General features: G+C 40.1%; 1 protein-coding gene across 3 annotated transcripts in view; it reads right to left on the bottom strand.

The window, feature by feature from the left end:
* The window catches only part of LOC138759603 (uncharacterized), a 374,892-nt gene that overhangs the window by 331,763 nt on the left and 24,179 nt on the right, over nucleotides 1-18,950 (bottom strand). For all 3 annotated transcript variants that reach the window (XM_069930320.1, XM_069930319.1, XM_069930317.1), the window contains exons 5-6: nucleotides 13,653-13,717; nucleotides 10,283-10,339 (exon numbers count right to left, since the gene is read on the bottom strand). In XM_069930320.1, the coding sequence (XP_069786421.1) occupies nucleotides 10,283-10,339; nucleotides 13,653-13,717 (122 nt within the window). The remainder of the gene's footprint in view (nucleotides 1-10,282; nucleotides 10,340-13,652; nucleotides 13,718-18,950) is intronic.

The raw sequence follows: 18,950 nt of genomic DNA on the forward strand, positions 1-18,950 counted from the left end.
TATGAATTTCGTGAACAATCACACAAAGCGCTAGCATGGCAACAAAAATGGAACAAACTTCCAGAACTACAAATGCTATCTGGATAAATCCTACTCATATTAGTTATAAACCGCAAGAGATAAATGATTCTTTTCAGGACTTTTATTCAAGATTGTATAATTCAGAATCTTTAAAAGACAATAATAAAATTAATGATTATTTATTCCAAATACATTTGCCTGTGTTATCTTTGGAAGAATAGTTAGAACTGAATTCTCCCATTGATCAGTTAAAAATTAAAGAAACAATGAGTGCATCACAGGCCAATAAAGCACCAAGAGAAGACGGTTTTCGGGCTTTAATTTAAATTTAAAGATTTTTTGATTCCTTTATTTATGGATATAATCCATCATTCTTCAGTGACCCATACACTACCCGAATCTTTCTCCACTGCAATAATTACTGTAATACCAAAAAAAAATTCTTTAAAGCCTCCTTCATAATTAAATGCAGATTATAAAATTGTTGCAAGAGGTTTGGCTAACAGGATAAATAGATTGTTACCAAAGTTAGTTAATGCCAACCAGACTGGTTTTGTTAAAAAGAGACCAACTGCTGATAATGTAGCGAGATTATTAAGCATTACTCATTTAGCACAATCAAGAGGAGATTTCAGTGTCACTGTAGCTTTGGACACAGAAAAGGTCTTTGATAGATTCGAGTGGGATTTTCTCTTTAAGTAAATTAACAAATTTGGCTTGGGACAATCTTTTATTAATTGGATTAAAGCAATGTTAATCTAAAGGCAAAAGTGGCAATTAATGGATAAATCTCAACTTCCCTCAATTTACAGAGATCTAGTAGACAGGGTGCCCCTTTATTGCCAGCATTATTTGTACGAGCTATTGAACATCTTGCAGAGATGATTAGACGGGATGTATTTTTTAAGGGATTTAAGATCGGTCATGAGGAACATGAAATTAGTTTATTAGCAGATGATGCATTGATGTATTTGTCTGAACCAGAGTCTTCCTTGAGACAACTCCATCTCTGATGAGAAGAGTCTCAGGTTATAAGGTACACTGGGACAAGAGTGAAGCTATACTATTTACAAAAGGTGATTAATATGACCTACCAGTGAAATTTTCAGTTTAGATGGCCAAGAAATAGGATTAAATATTTAGGGATTGGGACAAACAATAATTTAAAGAATCTGTATAAATTGAAGTATTTACCTATACTCCACAAGTTTGAGGAAGATTTAAAGAAATGGGTGAGAGTACCTATAACTTTAATAGAAAGAGTTAATTGTATAAAGATAAATATTTTCCCAAGAATTCAATATCTCTTTCAAACATTCCCTATTTTAGAATTTCAACAGTTTTTTTTTAAAGAGCTAAATAAATGAATTTGAAAATTTTTATGGAAGGGCAAAATGTCTAGAGCACACATGTCAAACTCAGACCCGCGGGCCAAATTTGGCCCGTGATATAATTATATTTGGCCCGCAAGATCATATCAAATATGTATTAGAGCTGGCCGCCGCGCCAGTATAGCGCATGCACAGCTAATACTAGAAATCCCAGAATGCTTTGCAAATGTGTTGGTGCCGGCCCGTCAGCCCGCTAATCACTCCCACCTCCTCTCTTTACTTTCATTAGAATCTGCGACCTGTCGCCTAACTCACTTGTAATAAACCCCTTACGAAAAATGGCCAAACGAAAGACAGAAAACAGGATCTTTCAAGACAGGTGGGAGGCAAACTCTGACCCCAGATTTGATGAACTTGCATCTAAGAAGAGATGCCAAGTATCTGGTTTAGACCCAGGTGCATCAGAGTAAATCACAGTGGAGCAAGCTAAGCTTGGATTCATATTTTCTTTGGTTCACTTTGGACTGTTCATAGTTGAAAGATTGGATTTTCATTGAAGCAAGTTGTTATTTTTTTGACTTGTTGGCTTGTGAAAAAAAATACATTTAAAAGGAGCTTAAAGGCTATAGAGAAATATTATTGATTGAATATTTTATTTCTCATTTGTTAATGCTTCTTCTGGAAAGAGTTTAACCAAAACTGTTATTAAACATTTATTTTAATAAGAAAAAGTTTAACATTACATATGTTGAAAGCAGACGTAGTTGAAAATTTTCAATAAATATTTAAGTTTGGCCCATGACTTAGTCCAAGTTTTTAATTTTGGCCCTCTGTGAATTTGAGTTTGACCCCCCTGGTCTAGAGTATCCATGCAAGATTAACATGGAAATATGAATTAGGGGGTTTGCTACTGCCTAATTTTTACAATTATTATAGATCAGCTCAAATGCATTTTATTGCATGTTTTTTTGAAGAGGGAATTAATCTGTCATGGATCAATATAGAAATGGAGAAAATTGGAGAGAAGTCACCTAAGAATTTTCTTTAAAAATGGAATTCAAGATTGATTTCAAGAATTAAAGATACACCTTTACTGAAACATTTAATAGATATCTGGGGCAAGATAGATGGGGAAATTGGGACAAAGTGGGTTATATCACCAGAATAATTTGATACCTTTTTCCCAAGACAATAAATTTTTGAAGTTGTGGAATGTTAAAGGAATTAAGATAATAGAAGACTTATGAACAAGGTCAATTATGTCTTTTATTCAATTGAGGGAAATATCTAGAAATATGTTTTTTTGTTATTTTCAAATAAAGCGATTTTTAAGGGACAAATTGGAACCAGAAAGTTTACTATCGCCATGTAGTGATGTGGAAACTCTTATTCAACAGGGCCAGTACGAAAATATATCTCTGCAATGTACTTGTCATTACAGATAGCAACATGTAAACCGGGACTAAACAAGTCTAAACAGAAATTGGAACAGGATCTTAATATTACAATTAATGAGCAAATATGGATGAATTTGTGAAGAGACTGCATGTCGATCACAATTAATGTGCAAAACAGATTAATACAGTATAATTTTTCACATCAATTATTAATCACACCATCCAAGTTGCATTAAATAAAATCAGACTTAACAAATAAATGTTTTAGATGTAGTGCAGAAGAAGGTACCTTTCTGCACTACACATGGATGTGTCCAAAAGTAAGATTTGTTTTGGGTAAATGTAGGGAACTATTGGAACAAATTACTAATATTACATATCGGCAAAACCCTATTTTTGTTAGGGAATGTTGAAGGAACTAAACCTAAACTAGTCCTTTTACCTACTCAGCATAAGTTTGTGTAAATAGTACTGGCAGTGGCAAGAAAATGTATTGCAGTTACTTGGAAGTCGGATTCCTACCTGGGGATAGATATACTGCATGCAGAAATACAAAAATCCATCCCATTGGAAAAAATTACTTATAATTTGAGAAATAAATATAACATATACCAACAAATATGGAGCCCATACATACACAAGATAGGTATTATGGGTTAGTCTTGTTTCTCGCCATTCCCCATGATCTCTCCAGATAGTTAAGTCCTCTGTGCTCTCTAACCTGCCTTAGTACAATCCATCCTTTTTATTATTCTCTTTATTTTTTCTACTTTTCTTTAGTATTAATATGTGTAAGTAATGATTGATTTGTTTTTGTGGCAGCTGGGGTAAGGGAGGATTTTAGTTTTTAAGGGGAGGGAATATATTTTGGTTTTGTTGTCAGTAACAACTTGTATAAAAGTGATGGATGGATGTGGATCATATATACTACATGTATGCAAACTTTAATTTTTTTTTTTAAAAAGGACCAATGTTCCCAATATATTTTCAACCATCTTCCCTGCCAGTGATCCTGCATCAATAATCAATAGCCCTTTTATATTAAAGCTTTAAGATAGCTTTCGTCTGGCTTTTATATGCTTCACTTACCTGCATGAACACAGAAAAGGTGGATTGGAGGATCCATTTCCCTCCGTGTTTCCTCCACTAAGGGACCTACTGTCAGAGATGGAGCGAAGTTGCTCAAAAGGGGGATTCCTGATGATGTCAGAGTTGGTTCAGTGGAGCTGTAAATGGAGTTGTCAGTGGAGCTGACAGTGAACAGACTCAGACTTCTCAGATCACTTTCCTCTCTACTTGCAGCATTCCTCCGGCTGCCGAAACTCTTGCCGTTTTAACTTTAGTTTCAGTCAAGACAAATGAACCAACCTCATGTGGGTGCTGGGCACAAGTTGGATGTGACAATGAGGCTTTCGTCTGGGACTGATCACCCTGACAGAGTAATAATCATGTCAAGTGTAAAACTCACAAACTCGTTTGTCAAAATTAAACCCAAACTTTTAACACTATCCCTGCAATACACTTTTACTACTGATCTCACTTTTTCTTTATAAACTTGTTCCTTGAATATATTTTCGGGAAACTTTGTCAAGGTTGTAACCAACAGAAATGGACCAAACAGACCATCAATGGTCTGAAGGAGTCCTCATTTCCCTCGCGCTAATATTCATTATTATTATGTATTGCTTTATGTTACTAGATGGCGTTGATCTCATGAGGTACAGAGCAAGGTATGTGGATTTCACATTTGTAGCAGAGAGCATACAGTTATCTTAACAAGATTTATAGTCTGGTTTGGTTTGCTTCTGTTGGCAATTGACTTTACTGGAGAATCACTGTCGATTCTGATATCGTGTGATCCCATTCAAACAGAGAAAAGTAGAGTCTTAAATACCATAATTTATTTGTTGATTGGGATGCAAAATAAGACAAATACAGTAAAAGCACTTTTTTTTAAATATTTGTGCTCCTTTTGAAAAGTCTGCAGCAATGCAGAGTGTGTCTCCAAAACTTCAGCTCTGTGCCTCACAGTATAGGGCAGCGCTGCTGTACAATGTCCCGCCCCTTTTGTCTGGGAAGCCACTTCACGAATCTCTCCCATGTAAAAGGACTGAGCAATCTGACTTTTCAGCTTTCAGCATAAACACGGTTACCCTTTTACACGCAAGTAGAGCAATAACATGGCTTTTCTATGTAAAAACCCTTTTGAATAGGAACTGGAAAATGTCTCTGTTCTTCTTAATGTTCAACTGTTTATTACTGCTTTCCCTCAGAACATCATTACTCCACAATTCTCTGGATTTAATCTATTTGCCACCATTGTACCCATCAAACCCAAACCAGTCCTGTTGAATGCAACCTGCCCAGCTTTTACAACTTCCACCTTTTTCAGTGGTTAGACCATTGCTGCAGGGATCTGAAGAACTCCCTCCCACTCCTCTTCAGCACACACTCACTCCAACTATCCTTCTCGTTCTGTATTCAATGGAGCACGTCATCACCAATAATCCAGTAGGTCTAAGCTTGAAAGAAAAGAATTAGAACACAAGACCTACCTTGTTGACATCTGCATACAAAAACCACATCATTTTTCCTGCCATTTCCATTCTAACATGTGGTCCTCCAAGGCCTTTTAACATCATGATCAGTACAGACACCATGGCCTGAAGTTCCTGTGCAGCACTTTTAAAATTTAACTTATTAATTTTTTTCCTTATTTTTCTTCGAAATTTTATTTACAAGGTGGTAAAATCCAATTCCAGGCATTTAAACTCATGCCTCCCAATTTTCTGTGTGTTCATCACTACAAAACCTCTGCTGCTGTGCCTCGATACACTTGACCCTGCTACCAAGGAATGATCATGTCATCGTAGAATCACTTCTCTTGCCAGAAAAACCTCCACCTCACCCCCTCCAGCTGTGAACCTTCCACCAATATCTTTGTTGCCTTTTCTACCCCACACAGCAGAGCTGAATCACACTGGATGCCATGAATCATTCTCCACTATACTCTCCTGAGCAATCAATATCTGAAACAAAGGGATGATTTTTTTTCTTGAACTAACATTTACAGAACAGTACTTAAGATTTTTTTAATGTACCTTTAAGTTATTGGCTTATTTTGTTTTTGTTAGCTTGTTTTGTAATATGGGGGAGCATCTTGTGAAATATGATGTAAAATATTTCTACTCTGTTCTGTTTTGATACTCATCTAAACATTCTACAGCTTTCTTTCACAGCAAATTTATACATGAGAAAACATGTTGAATAATATTTTAAAATGTCTCACACAATGTGATGGAGACCATTCTCCAAAGGCTGGATTGCTGGATCAATTAAAATATTCAAGACTGGGCTCAATATATTTTAGTCAAGTGGGTAGACCATCGAGTTTGATTTATCAGTGCTTTAAACAAATAGTGGGACAGAATTGAGGGGCTGAGTAGTCTGCTCTTGTCACTATTTTAAAAAAGCATATACAAAAAAAAGTGAATAAAGCTAAACTGGAAGGACTCAGCAGGTCAGGTAGCGTCCTTGGATAGCAATAATAGGTCAACGTTTCGGGTTCAGAGTCTTTTGTCGAGAATAAAATAGGAAGGGGTGATATCAAGTGGGGAACAAGGTCAAGAAGATGGGAGGGGCACAGAGGTGATAGGGAATTGGACAGAAGGTGGGAGTGAAGAGAGACTAGGAAACAGGGGGTTCGAGAGAAGAGTAAGAATGAGAGTAGGTAAAGAAGAAACATTAACAGTGGAAGTAAATATAGATCGTGATTACATTAATTTGAAAAAATGTTCGTGCCATTGGGTTTAAGGCTGTCCAATAGGAAACATAGAAACATAGAAGCAGGAGTAGGTCATTCGACCCTTCGAGCCTGCTCCGCCATTTAACGAGATCATGGTTGATCTTAAAGTTCAGTACCCCGTCCCCGCCTTCTCTCCGTAACCTTTAATACCCTTATACTGAAGAAATAGATCTAATTCCTTCTTAAATATATTTAATGAACCTGCCTCTACTGCCCTCTGTGGCAATGAATTCCACAGATTCACCACCCTCTGGGTCAAGAAATTCCTCCTCATCTCGGTCCTAAATGGTTTGCCGATTATCTCAAACCATGGCCCCGGGTTCTGGATTTTCCCATCCTTGGAAACATCCCAGCCTGCATCCACTCTGTCCAGTCCTGCCAGAATTTTATAGGTCTCTATGAGATCCCCTCTCAATCTTCTAAACTCCAGCGAGTACAATCCCAATTTGCGCAATCTTTCCTCATAAGTCATTCCTGCCATTCCAGGTATCAGCCTGGTGAATCGCCTCTGCACTCCCTCCATTGCAAGAACATCCTTCCTTAGATAAGGTGACCAAAACTGCACACATTACTCCAGGTGGGGTCTCACCAAGGCTCTGTACAACTGCAGTAAGGTATCCTTATTCCTAGACTCAAACCCTCTTGTGTTGTTTATTCTTTTTCTTAAATCCTTAAATTCCTGTGTTTGCCATTCTTTAAATGACTCCATGTATCCTTTAATAAGAGCAAGTATATCCTTTACCTTGCCTTTCTTTTCTTCTTCTATTTCACCATACTCTTCCTCTTCTTCTTCCTCTGGGTTGACCATCTGTTGTTTCTTTGTTGCCCTTTCCTCCTCTTCTTTCTTGTTTCTATTGTGTTCTGTGGTCTCTTCTTGCTGCAGGTGTTCTGCAGCTGTCGTTGCCGGCTGTGGAGATCGACTCCCCAGCTGGTCCCCCCTCCCGTCGGTGTGTTTTTTTTTCATTCGCATCGCGCACTTTTACTCGGCTCTGCGAGCCATTTTTGTAGTCCATTATTTACCGACCTGAGGGAGCGTGTTTCTCTCTCCGCAGCGGGCCTCTTCGGACAGGTAAGGCCTTCACCTTTTTCCTCCTTTGTTTTCTCTTCCTCTCTTCTTACCGTTGCTTTCGATTTTTCTTTTTTTGTCGCCATCTTCTTTCCACCTTTATACTCACTTTTCTGTAACTTTTATTTCTGTGCCTTTGTGTTTTCTCTTGTTTTTACCGACTTTTCTGGAGAGGGCTGGAGTTCACCGTCCGGCCACTACTCCATCACGTGACTCCTCCCGACTCAAACCCTCTTGATATGAAGGCCAACAGACCATTTGCCTTTTTAACCGCCTGCTGTACCTGCATGCTCGCCTTCAGAGACTGGTGTACAAGTACCCCTAGGTCTCTCTGCACTTCCCCATCTCTTAATCTATTGCCATTCAAATAGTAATCTGCCCTCCAGTATGTATTACCAAAATGGATAACCTCACATTTATCCACATTGTAGTGCATTTGCCATGTATCTGCCCAGTCCCTCAATTGATCCAAATCACACTGGAGCTTCCTGACCCCCTCTTCTGTGCACACAACCCCTCCTAGCTTAGTGTCATCTGCAAATTTGGAGATATTCCATCCAATCCCCTCATCCAGATCATTACTGTAAATTGTGAACAGCTGGGGTCCCAGTACAGATCCCTGTGGCACCCCACTGGTCACCACCTGCCACTCAGAAAACGAGCCATTTATCCCAACTCTCTGTCTTCTACCTGCCAGCCAGTGTTCAATCCATATCAATACTTTGCCCCCAATCCCATGAGCCTTGATTTTGGAAGCCAGTCGTTTATGCGGGACCTTATCGAAGGAATATGATGTTTAATACACTGAAGTGCTGGAGAAACTCAAAAGGTCATGCGATGTTCTTGCGACAAAGAATCATAACCAACTTTTTGGGCCAGAGCCTTTCATTAAGGTATGACAAAGAGCAAGCAGGTGCCTAAATAAAATAGTGGAGGGAGGGGCAGGAGGTAGAGCACAGGAATATGATGTATGGTTTTCATCTTTGATATCAAACCTTACCTGAATCATTTACAAAATAATTTCAAAGTTAAGCATGTTCCCTATCAGTGCAACACAAAGTGATGTTAAACCACTTGCTGCACAAACTCACCAACCTCTGGACATTAAAACCACGCCTTTTCTTTGCCCTCCCCCCTTTTTCTGTCCTTCTGGTTCTTTCACCCACCCACCCAGCCCCCTCCCCGTCATTGCTGCTGTCCCCTCCCTCCTTTCTTCACCTATCATCTCCTGCCTTTGCCACCCTGCCCCCCCCCCCCCCCACCCTTTTTGTTAGGATGCCTGCCAGCTTTCTCTCAGACCTTGAAGAGCTCAAGCCTGAAACATCGGTTTTGTGTCTTTGCCTTCACGACTTAAAGGACACTGTTTGACCTGCTGAGCTTCTCCAGCATTTTGTGTTTTTATCTCATTCAAATTTCATTCATTGATGGATTCAGATAAAGGCATGCTCTTTAAAAATTTCAGAAAATTGAAAAATAATTTATTTTATTCCCATTTTAATGCAACTACTCTAAAAGTACCAAATACCATGCTTCCTTTAGTTGATTTGGCCAACTTTTTTATTATACGACTCCATGGAAATGGAAACGAAGAGGCTGAGGAGGAGCTCGGAGATGTTAAGTAATGGACTTTGTTTTTTCTAATTTTAGGTAACCCCAACCCCCAGCTGGTTCACTATTTCAATCTCTTCATTACCTATTCCAGTAGTTTTTATTTTCTCTCCAACTTTCCCACCACCCCCCACACCATAATAGTCTCTCCACCTTCTACACATTCTGTCCAAAACATTCTTTCTCCTCCCCCGGCTTCTTTCCCTCTTTTTAAAGGACATTTCTGCTGTTTTATCTTTGTCTTAATTAAAGGTTCAGACCTGAAATGGTAACTGATCATTTCGACCCGTGGATGTTGTCTGACCTGATGAATTCCTCCATGATGAATTCCTCCAGCAATTCTTTCTCTGTTCAAAATTCCAGCATCTGCAGCTTTTGTGTCTCTCAGTATATACAAGGCATTTCCATGACAAGATATTTGGAAGAGTATATTCATCTCTTGAATAATAAATTGCATATTCTCGCTTAGAACCCAAAGTCGAGAGCTCACCTTAATTCTGGTCAATAGCATGGCACCTTCATTAATTTATACTCATTTAATAAGTTGTACACCACACTACTTTCATGAATCATAAAATAAAGGGCCTGCACTAGCCTGGAAGATATTGGGTCTTTGATATACTTCCCACAGTTTTTATTATGTTACTTAATTGCATTTTGGAAGAAAATAAATGTTGCAAGAGAAATAGGTGCAGATAGACCTGAGACTGTCAATCAGACATCACACATGGTGCCTTGTGTCATTTGGTTGCACTGATGAGTCAACATTCAAAACCAATCATGTTTTATTTTTCTGATTTGGAACTAGCAAACAATCAATCAAGCTCAGAAGAACTCTCGTAGCCATTAAAAATCTGATTTTTTTTTTAAAAAGTATTGCTAATATTTTGTATTGCTTTAAAAAAAATAGGCCCAGTAATCTTCCTTTGGGCTCAGAAAGGAAGAATGGACCCAGAAATGCAGGCATCAAAACCTGGGAAAGACAGTAGAAGAACAGGAAAAGAAATATATATTTGAAAATTCTTATATCAGGACGTCATCAGAATCTCCCTACCTGTACAAGGCAAAATCTTCTTCATCAAATAAATCTTTCACTTGTTCACCAAAGTACCTTTAAATGCAATTTAAAATTAACAATATGTAATGTTCTCAATTTAATCACCATTTTAAATTATAACCAATATATTCTATGCAATTTCAATTCATGTCAAAATTCAAAGCCCCTTATCTGAGGATAGCACAAGTAGAAATATTCCAGAAAAATATGTGTAATATATTTTGAACTTTGGCCCACCTCAAAAGGATAAACACGCAAGTAACATAATCAAAAAATCTACATTCACGAGTTACGAGCCCAGAGGACCCATAGACATTGACCAAGACAAATGGTTACTTAAACAAAAGTTGCTTTTAATTATCTTTAAATATGAAAACAGAATCACACTTTAACTTAACTAACCTAACTTAACCTCCTTCTAATTCTAATTGCATGTGTATTTAAAGTGTGTAAGTTTAGAAAAGTTCTTTGATTCACAGTCCAATCTCACTTCTCATTCCTCCAAGTTCACTGGTTGCAGTCAATTCTTATTCTGTGCACAGAATTTAACATTTATAAAGTTTACCAGGCTTTGGTGCTTGAAAGGTAAATGATTACCACTCAGGAAGGTTCTTGTCAGTTTTCAGAGAGAGATTTGTAGTTCCAGGACACAAACTGATTCCTTGTAACCAGCCACTTGAGTGTCTTGCCAAAGAAACTTGCCCAGCATGGTTTTTCAGATGATAACCTCTTTCTTTCAAGTCACCAGAGTTCCTTTTAGTTTCTCTCATTTCACATTAGGCAGCGAGTCCTCTCCTCTTGCATGAACCACAAGGGCCTTAACCAGGCTGAACTAAGCATTCACAACCTGTCTTCCAAGTGGGGTTTTCAACAAGCTTGTCCAGTTCCAGTCCCAGCTGATGTTGCTGACTGTAAAACTCCAGAACTGAATTCTCTCTCTCCCTCCATCTCTCTCAGAAAGCCTGTTTTACTCTCCCTGCTTGCAAAACCACATGACCCTCCTAGAACAGCAAGTTTCACTCCAGATAGACTGCGGCTCCGACGAGTTCTTTCATCTGCTGCCTTTTTGAAAACAACAATCCATTAGTAAAGTCTCATGGGCATTCTCCATAGCTTTGCAAAGGCGCTTGGCACCGGACTGTCTAGCATGAGCAGAGCTCCAGTATTTTAAATAAGATCTGTTTTAAAGTGTTTGTATGTGGTCTACACTAAAAAATCTGCCCCAATTTATCTCCCAAAAAATTATCTATAATCTGTCACACACGTAAAATGGAATACCAGGCTGAGATAATAATATCAGTAAATATACTGCATAGAAATGTTTAACCTGACTGAGGGAGAGATACTAGAGAGGGTGCAATAACATCGCCACCAGCAGAATACCCAAGTTTTGAAGCAGGGGTGGCCAAACTTTTTTGATTGAGGGTCACATACAGAAAACGATAAGGAATCATGGCCAAAACAATATTAAGCCCAGAAGTATTCACCCAGTTGCACTGCATGAAACATGGTGTTTTTAGACTAGAAAAGCCTAGTGCTCTGGCGAGGGATAACTGCACTGCTGGAGAGACACGCTAAGGTCACATCACTGGAGATGTTAGAAGGCTGCCAGACCACACAAAGTTGCCTTTCTGCAACTGTGCAGGGTGTCTTGTGTGACACCATGTCAGGAGGTTGCCCTGCCCCATCTAGTATCCACCCTTGTCACTGCCAGAAAGACTAGTTTGGGATCTTGCTGTGCAGACAACTACAGGAGGCAGGAGGGACTGGGATGCGGAACAGACTACACTGATTGGGAGGGGTGGGGGCCCTCTGAAAGTGATGCAAGAGGTATTGCAGATTCAGGTGCCTCCCCAATGAGCATCCATCAATATTGAGTGCAAAGATGGAGGCCTGGCCAGCTGGGAGATGTGAAACCGCCTAATCTGACACTCCTGAGAACTAAATGGAACAGGGTCTTCAGACAGTGCATCTCGGGATGGCCTAACCCCCTCCACCACCTCATAGCTCTGGTCACCAATGCAATGTCCAATCTTCACATAGCAAGATCCCACAGGTTTACTGCTGCAGATACAGGCCAACACCTTCTGGTCCGATGACACCCCACAGTTGTGTCATTAAACATATTTAAGGTTCAGTTAAGATTTTTACATTAAACAAAAGGATTAAGGGATATGGGGAAAAAGCAGGTAGGTGGAGTTGAGTCAATGATCAGATGATCTTAGTGAATGGTGGAGCAGGCTCCATAGACTGGAAGGCCTAATCTTGCTCCTATTTCTTGTGTTATGTTGTGCTATACCGTGTCACACACCTCTATACCTGGCAGGTACAGATTATGAGGTGCCCTGGAGGCTTAGGGAAACCCACATGGGAGCCTCCTCTTGAGGATATACAGCTAATCCAGCGACAGCCACTTAAAGTTACAATTAATAATGAGAAAGAATGACAGACTCTCAAATTACCACTAATAGTCCTAGTCATTACCCAACAACAAAAATAAAATCCTGCAGAAATTACCTTGAGCAATCAACTCAAGGGAAGGCAGGCAGATGTGTCACCACACACCCCCACCAGCAAGTCGACTTTCTGTGACACTCCATGCTGAAGGAAAGCTCTACTCAATTCCCAAAGACCCAAAGCACATGCCTTCAAATCACCCTGTGCAGTCCTAACACTCCCTGCAGACAACTGAAACCTTGCACCATAATGGTAAAACATCCAACATGCACAAAATTGCAATATATTGGAGAAACCTCATCTATTAGCAGTTGCTTTCAATCATTCTCATTGGGATTAATGCAACATTTTGCAGCTCAAGCAGGAAGTTGATGGACTCGGGTGAGAAGTAGATTTCAGGGACGAGGTGGAGAACATTCTGAGAGCAGCATCATCTTGATGGGCCAAATAACCTTCTTCCATGTTGTGAGAAAGCAAAATAAAAATGAATGCTGCTTTACACATGTTCAATTGTGCAAGTTCAATGGGGACAAAGGTTGGAGCAAGGGTCAGACCCAAATAATTGCCTGACACCTTGAACTGTATCACGATGACCAAATCAATCTGTGGTTTAATACTTTTACTTGACTGCAGCTGAACATCAGGGATGCCTTTGAATGAGTCAATATGGTATGTCTACCTAATAATGGACAACTTTTCTTGATATAATAACCTGCATTCCAAAGATGGAGAGAGAAAACAAATAGTGTGCATTTGTCATCTGGGTCAAGAGTGAACTCAAGGTACTGCATACATCTGGGGGTGACCATGTGCTAAGGCTTACCTTTAGCATATTCTTCAAATAGTTTGTAAAATCCTCATGAAGTCCAAATGAATAACGAGAGATAATGACATAAAGCCCATTTCTTACCTGTAAATATTGACAAACTGTTTGCCCATTGATAGAGCTCCAGAATGCAGATCAAGAATGGAGGCCTAGGAATAAAGAGAGAATGTATAATTGTAATGAACAGCTCGTCATTTCATGCCCGATAATATTTACTGAAATAGGCTTTGCAGAGTGAAGCGCTTATTGACATTTAATTGCTGAATATTTTAAATAATCCTGTGAAAATACTTAACAATGACAGATCCTCATTATAAATTGAAAGTACAGATTTTTTTTAAATTGATTTTTTTATTCTAGATGAAATTGTACAAATGAAATTCGGGTTCCGTGTTAGATTCAAACAGCTTAATTATTATAAACTCAACAAAAATAAGGCAATTTTAAACCACAGAAAAAAAATCTGTTTTAAGCAGTCAGCATGCCTGGAGAGATTGTGATCATTAACATTTCACATGGAGAATTTGCAGTTTGCTCCACAAAAGATACACAAGCTGGTGAGTATTTTCACAGTGAATGCAAGTTCTACAACTTCCCTTCCACCGTCAAATGGGAAGTTAAAAGTTAAAAATAGGATGGATTTATTCTAATCAACCACATACTTTGCAGATGCTGTGATTACAGTAAAAACACAGGACTTGCAACATCCATTGGAGGTAAAGAAATGCACCCGATGTTTCAGGCCTGAGAACTTCTTCAAGGTACAAGTAACAAGCAGGCTGGTGCCTGAATTGAAAGAAAAGGCAGGGGGAGGAGTACAGACCAAGTGACAAAAGATGTTCATTGATATGGAGAGGAAGTCAGGAGAGAGGAAAGGTATAAATTAATTGGGGGAGGAGATGGTTAGCTCTGTGAAGGAGAAGGAACAGGGAAGAGAGACAGAGACAGGGCTAGAGGAAAGGAGACATAGGGAAAACTGGAGGGTGAGAGGAGGGGGAGGCTAACAAAAACAAGAGAAGTCCATGTTAATTCCATCTGGTTGAATGGTGCCCAGACAGAAGACAAGATGTTGATCCTCCAATTTGCAGTTGCAAGAGAACATGGACAAACATGTTGGTGAGGAAATGGGGCTAAGAATTGAAATGGGTGGCCACTGGGAGATCCATGCTATTGCAGCAGACAGAGCAAGGGTGGTCAACGAAGCCATCTCCGAGTCTGTGTCCTGTCTCTCCGATGTAAAGGAGACCACAAAGGGAGCACTGGATGCAGTAGCTGACCACTGCAGGTTCACAAGTGTTGCTTCATTTGGAAGGACTGTTTGCTGCCCAAAATGGTGATAAGAGAGGAGGTGTGGGTGCAAGTGGAGCACCTCCTGCAGAAACAGGGGTAGGTGCCATGGGGTGCTTGGTGGGAAGGGAGGAGTGCATAAGGGAATCACAGAGGGAGTGGTCCCTGCGGAAGATGGAGTGGAGGAGCAGGGAAGATGTGTTTGGCGGTGGGATCACTTAGTATTAAAAAGGTTAGCCATTGGGAGACCCTCACTGCTGCAGTAGACAAAGCCAAGGATGCAGAGGCTGGTGGGGTGGTAGTTGAGAACAAGGTGAATCCTGTACTTGTTGCACGGGGGGAGTGGGGGGGGGGGGGAGGGGCAGGGCAGATATGCGGGTAATGGATATATGGGTGAGGGCCAAGTTGATGGCAGTAGAGGGGAAGCAACATTGTTTGAAGAAGAAGGTCATCTCTGATGATATAGCATGCAATGGTGCAGCTGGTAGCCCACGCCATTCTTAACTCCACGTGTGAATGGAGTGGCAACATTCAAAATCAAACTGTCTCGACTTTCACAATGAAGGTTCCAGGACTCTGCAGCGGGTACATCTCTGGAGTTTGAAGACCAGAGATCAGCTATTGGGAATGCTACAAGTGGAACAGGTCGCAAACAAGAAAGGTGATTTAAAACTGGAACAGGCCAAGCAACATCCATGCAAAGTAATCGGCAGTCAACGTTATTGAAACACCGATAGTCACTCACGTCCATGGATGCTGCCTAACCTGCCGAGTTCCTCAGCTTTTGAGCATGTGCTGCTCAAGTGGAACAGATCACTGGGGAGATCACATTAAGCAAGCTACATTATCCCAATACCCACCACAAATATATTAAATATTAGATTCTATTTTAAACACACTGGAGTTCAGTTTCTTTCACCCTCTATATATAGAAACACAAGAATTTAAGAAATTGAAGTAGCAGTAAGTTTTGAACCTGCTTCACCATTCAGAAAGATCACAGCTGATTGCATCTTTGATTCCCAGGCCTCTTGATTCCCTTGCACCATAGTTCAAAACTCTCAGTTCTGAATATTCAATACATCAGCTTTTCCATTTCAAAGATTCACAACTTAAGAGAAGAAATTCCTCATCATCTGAAGACTGAGGTAGCTGATCCCTTATCATGAGACATGGCCTCTCAACATATATTCATACTCAGAGAAAAGAGAAAATTTCAAATGCCCATCCATTGCATCTTGAAGAATTAAAGAATTATTTACAAGTACAATATTCAGAGGCAATGAAAGTCTTAGTTGCTGCTACACACAAATGGAAGAGCAAATAATACTTTGCAACCCTATCCTCCTCTCCAGGGCAATGATGACTGTCCCGATCAGAATGGCCAATTTTCCTGGCCCTACATCCAATCATTGGTCATTTAAGTTTCCATCAATGCCTCTGGCCAATGGCTTATCTCAGCTCTGTCATATTCAACTTTTCTCCACAACCTTTGGTGCTGGTCTGCAACCAGGTACTGCTCCTTGGCCTATGGCAGCTGCCCCTAACCCTCTTCCAAATGTACACTCACTTGTCCTCTGTCCCAAGGCAAATTTCCCAATTGGAAAAGTGCAATATCTCTTGCAAAGTCCAGGCATTGGACCTCAGGTGTGAGTAAAGTTTGCAGCCATGAACCATGTCCTGCCACAATACTCGTCCAACATGCCCATTTGATGCATCAAAAAGCTTGTCATGTTTTAAAGTTTCAAGGAGATCTAAGCCCCTTTCACACTTGCATCCCAGTAAATTGGTCATTCAGTGTCCCTGGGATAGGAATGGGGAGGGGTTTGGCCTTTCACACTAGATCACTCTTAACTGGGACAGTAAACGCTTTCACACTTGCAAGGGTTTATCCCTGGCACTTGGTCTGTTCTACCTTTAATAGGAAGTGCCTGTAATGCAATTGCCTGTTTCACGCTTGCCTGATTGCAACACCGTCATCTACAGATGCCAGGGGGTCAGGGCCGGCAATCCCCGGCGTGAGATGATGTCATCTGACGCTGTCGTTGAGCAGATTTTGCTTTCACACTTGCCACTTTAAAGGCTGATTGGCATTTGATTCCTGGGATGACTGGCATGTGTGAAATAGGCACTAGTTTCATTCTCATAAACTGCAGAGAAAATAACGACTCTGTTCAATTGCTTCTCAAAGGGTAGAATCAATGAAATGAATCCTAAATGCACTTTCTTCGACTCAGCCAAACCATCTTTCTTTCACCACAGACAGACAAGGGAGAAAGAGAAGCAAAAGAAAGTCTCTGCAGAGTCGCTGAGTAGCCGTGGATTCGTCTCCAGTGCTCTTGCAGCCACATAGACTCCTATTCAGATCATTAGTAACCTAAAATCCAGATCCTGTGGAAGACGGTCCTGTGGAAGACGGTCCTGTGGAAGACGGACCTGTGGAAGACGGACCTGTGGAAGACGGACCTGTGGAAGACGGACCTGTGGAAGACGGACCTGTGGAAGACGGACCTGTGGAAGACGGACCTGTGGAAGACGGACCTGTGGAAGACGGACCTGTGGAAGACGGACCTGTGGAAGACGGTCCTGTGGAAGCCCCTTGCCCTCAGCACCCTTTTCTTAAAATATTTTATTTACAAATTTGAAACCACAATAACAATGTTGCACTAAATTCAGGTTATTTCAAAAAGTTATGCATATGCTATATAACCCCCCCCACCACCCTCCTACTTCCCCTTCCCCAAACCCCCTAGAAAGAAAAAAAGAAAAAAGAAAATAAAGAGTGAAGGACTAGACAATGCCAAGGGAATAAAGCAGTTTAATTTTGGAGGTTACCAAGAAATAAGGTCTTCAGAGTGTCTATTAAACATACAAACCCAAAATACATTATATTTGTTTCGAAAATTGTAAGTAATGTTGTCAAGTGGTATACAGCTACAAAGTTCTGCATGCCATCTTTCCATACCCAAATCTCCATCTGACTTCTATGTTATTGCTGATGCTGTGACAGTTAAATGTTTTCAAAGCATATGACTGAAAATAAAGTAAAAGTGAAGTTTGTTCAGTGTAAGTACAGTCTACCATCTTTGTCTTTTAAACAGTTTATTCTTAATTCAGGTTTATTCATTCAGCATTTTCAGAGTAAATCTCAAGTAACCGGAAAATACATTTATCTGGCATCTACCAATCTCCATAGGTGCCGGATAATGTATTTCTACCTGGTGTTTACTTTGTTTCATTGTATTTTATTTCATGTTATGGCTGACAGTTTATATTTAGACTTATCAGTATTGATCATCTCACATCAATTTTCCCCCAAAGGGTTAAATATTCTTCCAAGTTACTTTGAAAGAATTCTTTAAAAATATTTGCTCCATTTCACATGGACTATTCCCTTCAGTTTTTGGACATCTGTAATGGTCATCCCCTTCCCAAACATGTTTTCAGTTTTTATTCCCTCTCCCAGTTCATGTTGTGGCCTCAAAGTCTTCGGTACTCCTGGCCATTTATCATTTAACTGTTCAGGCAGCACAAATGGAAACTATCCTTGGAGGATCTTTGTGCTGGAAAAAAACAACTCTGGGGCAAATCTTGGGTTTATTCAAGCTTGAAAATTACTGATTTGGAAAGAGAGGGAACTTCAGCACCAGGCTGGTTAGCTCAGATCTTGCTTCTCAGATCAGAACAAAACTTCAATACGATGAAATTGGCTGGGATGTTCAATCCATCCCAACAGAGTATTGGGAATTACTCGGTCTTTCTCCAGCCTGACAACAAACCTCATCCACTGGCCACATTCCTAAAAGCCTGATAAAGATGCAAAATCATGAGGGGCTTTGATAGAGTGAATGTTTCACCCCAGGATAGGAGAATCTAAAACCAAAAGACATAGATTGACAGTAAGAGGAGAACATTTTAAAGATCTGTGTGGGGCATCATTTTCTCTACCAAGGGCTATGTGAAACCAGCTCTCAGAGGGGGTGGTGGAGGTATGTACAATTACATTTCGGCTCGGAATGGTTGAGATGGATATTGCCAAATGCAGACAAAAGGGACGAGTTCAGGTCAGCAATCTGTCCAGCTTGAATAAAATGG

This window comes from Narcine bancroftii, chromosome 3, assembly GCF_036971445.1.
Source record: "Narcine bancroftii isolate sNarBan1 chromosome 3, sNarBan1.hap1, whole genome shotgun sequence".
Lineage (NCBI taxonomy): Eukaryota > Metazoa > Chordata > Chondrichthyes > Torpediniformes > Narcinidae > Narcine > Narcine bancroftii.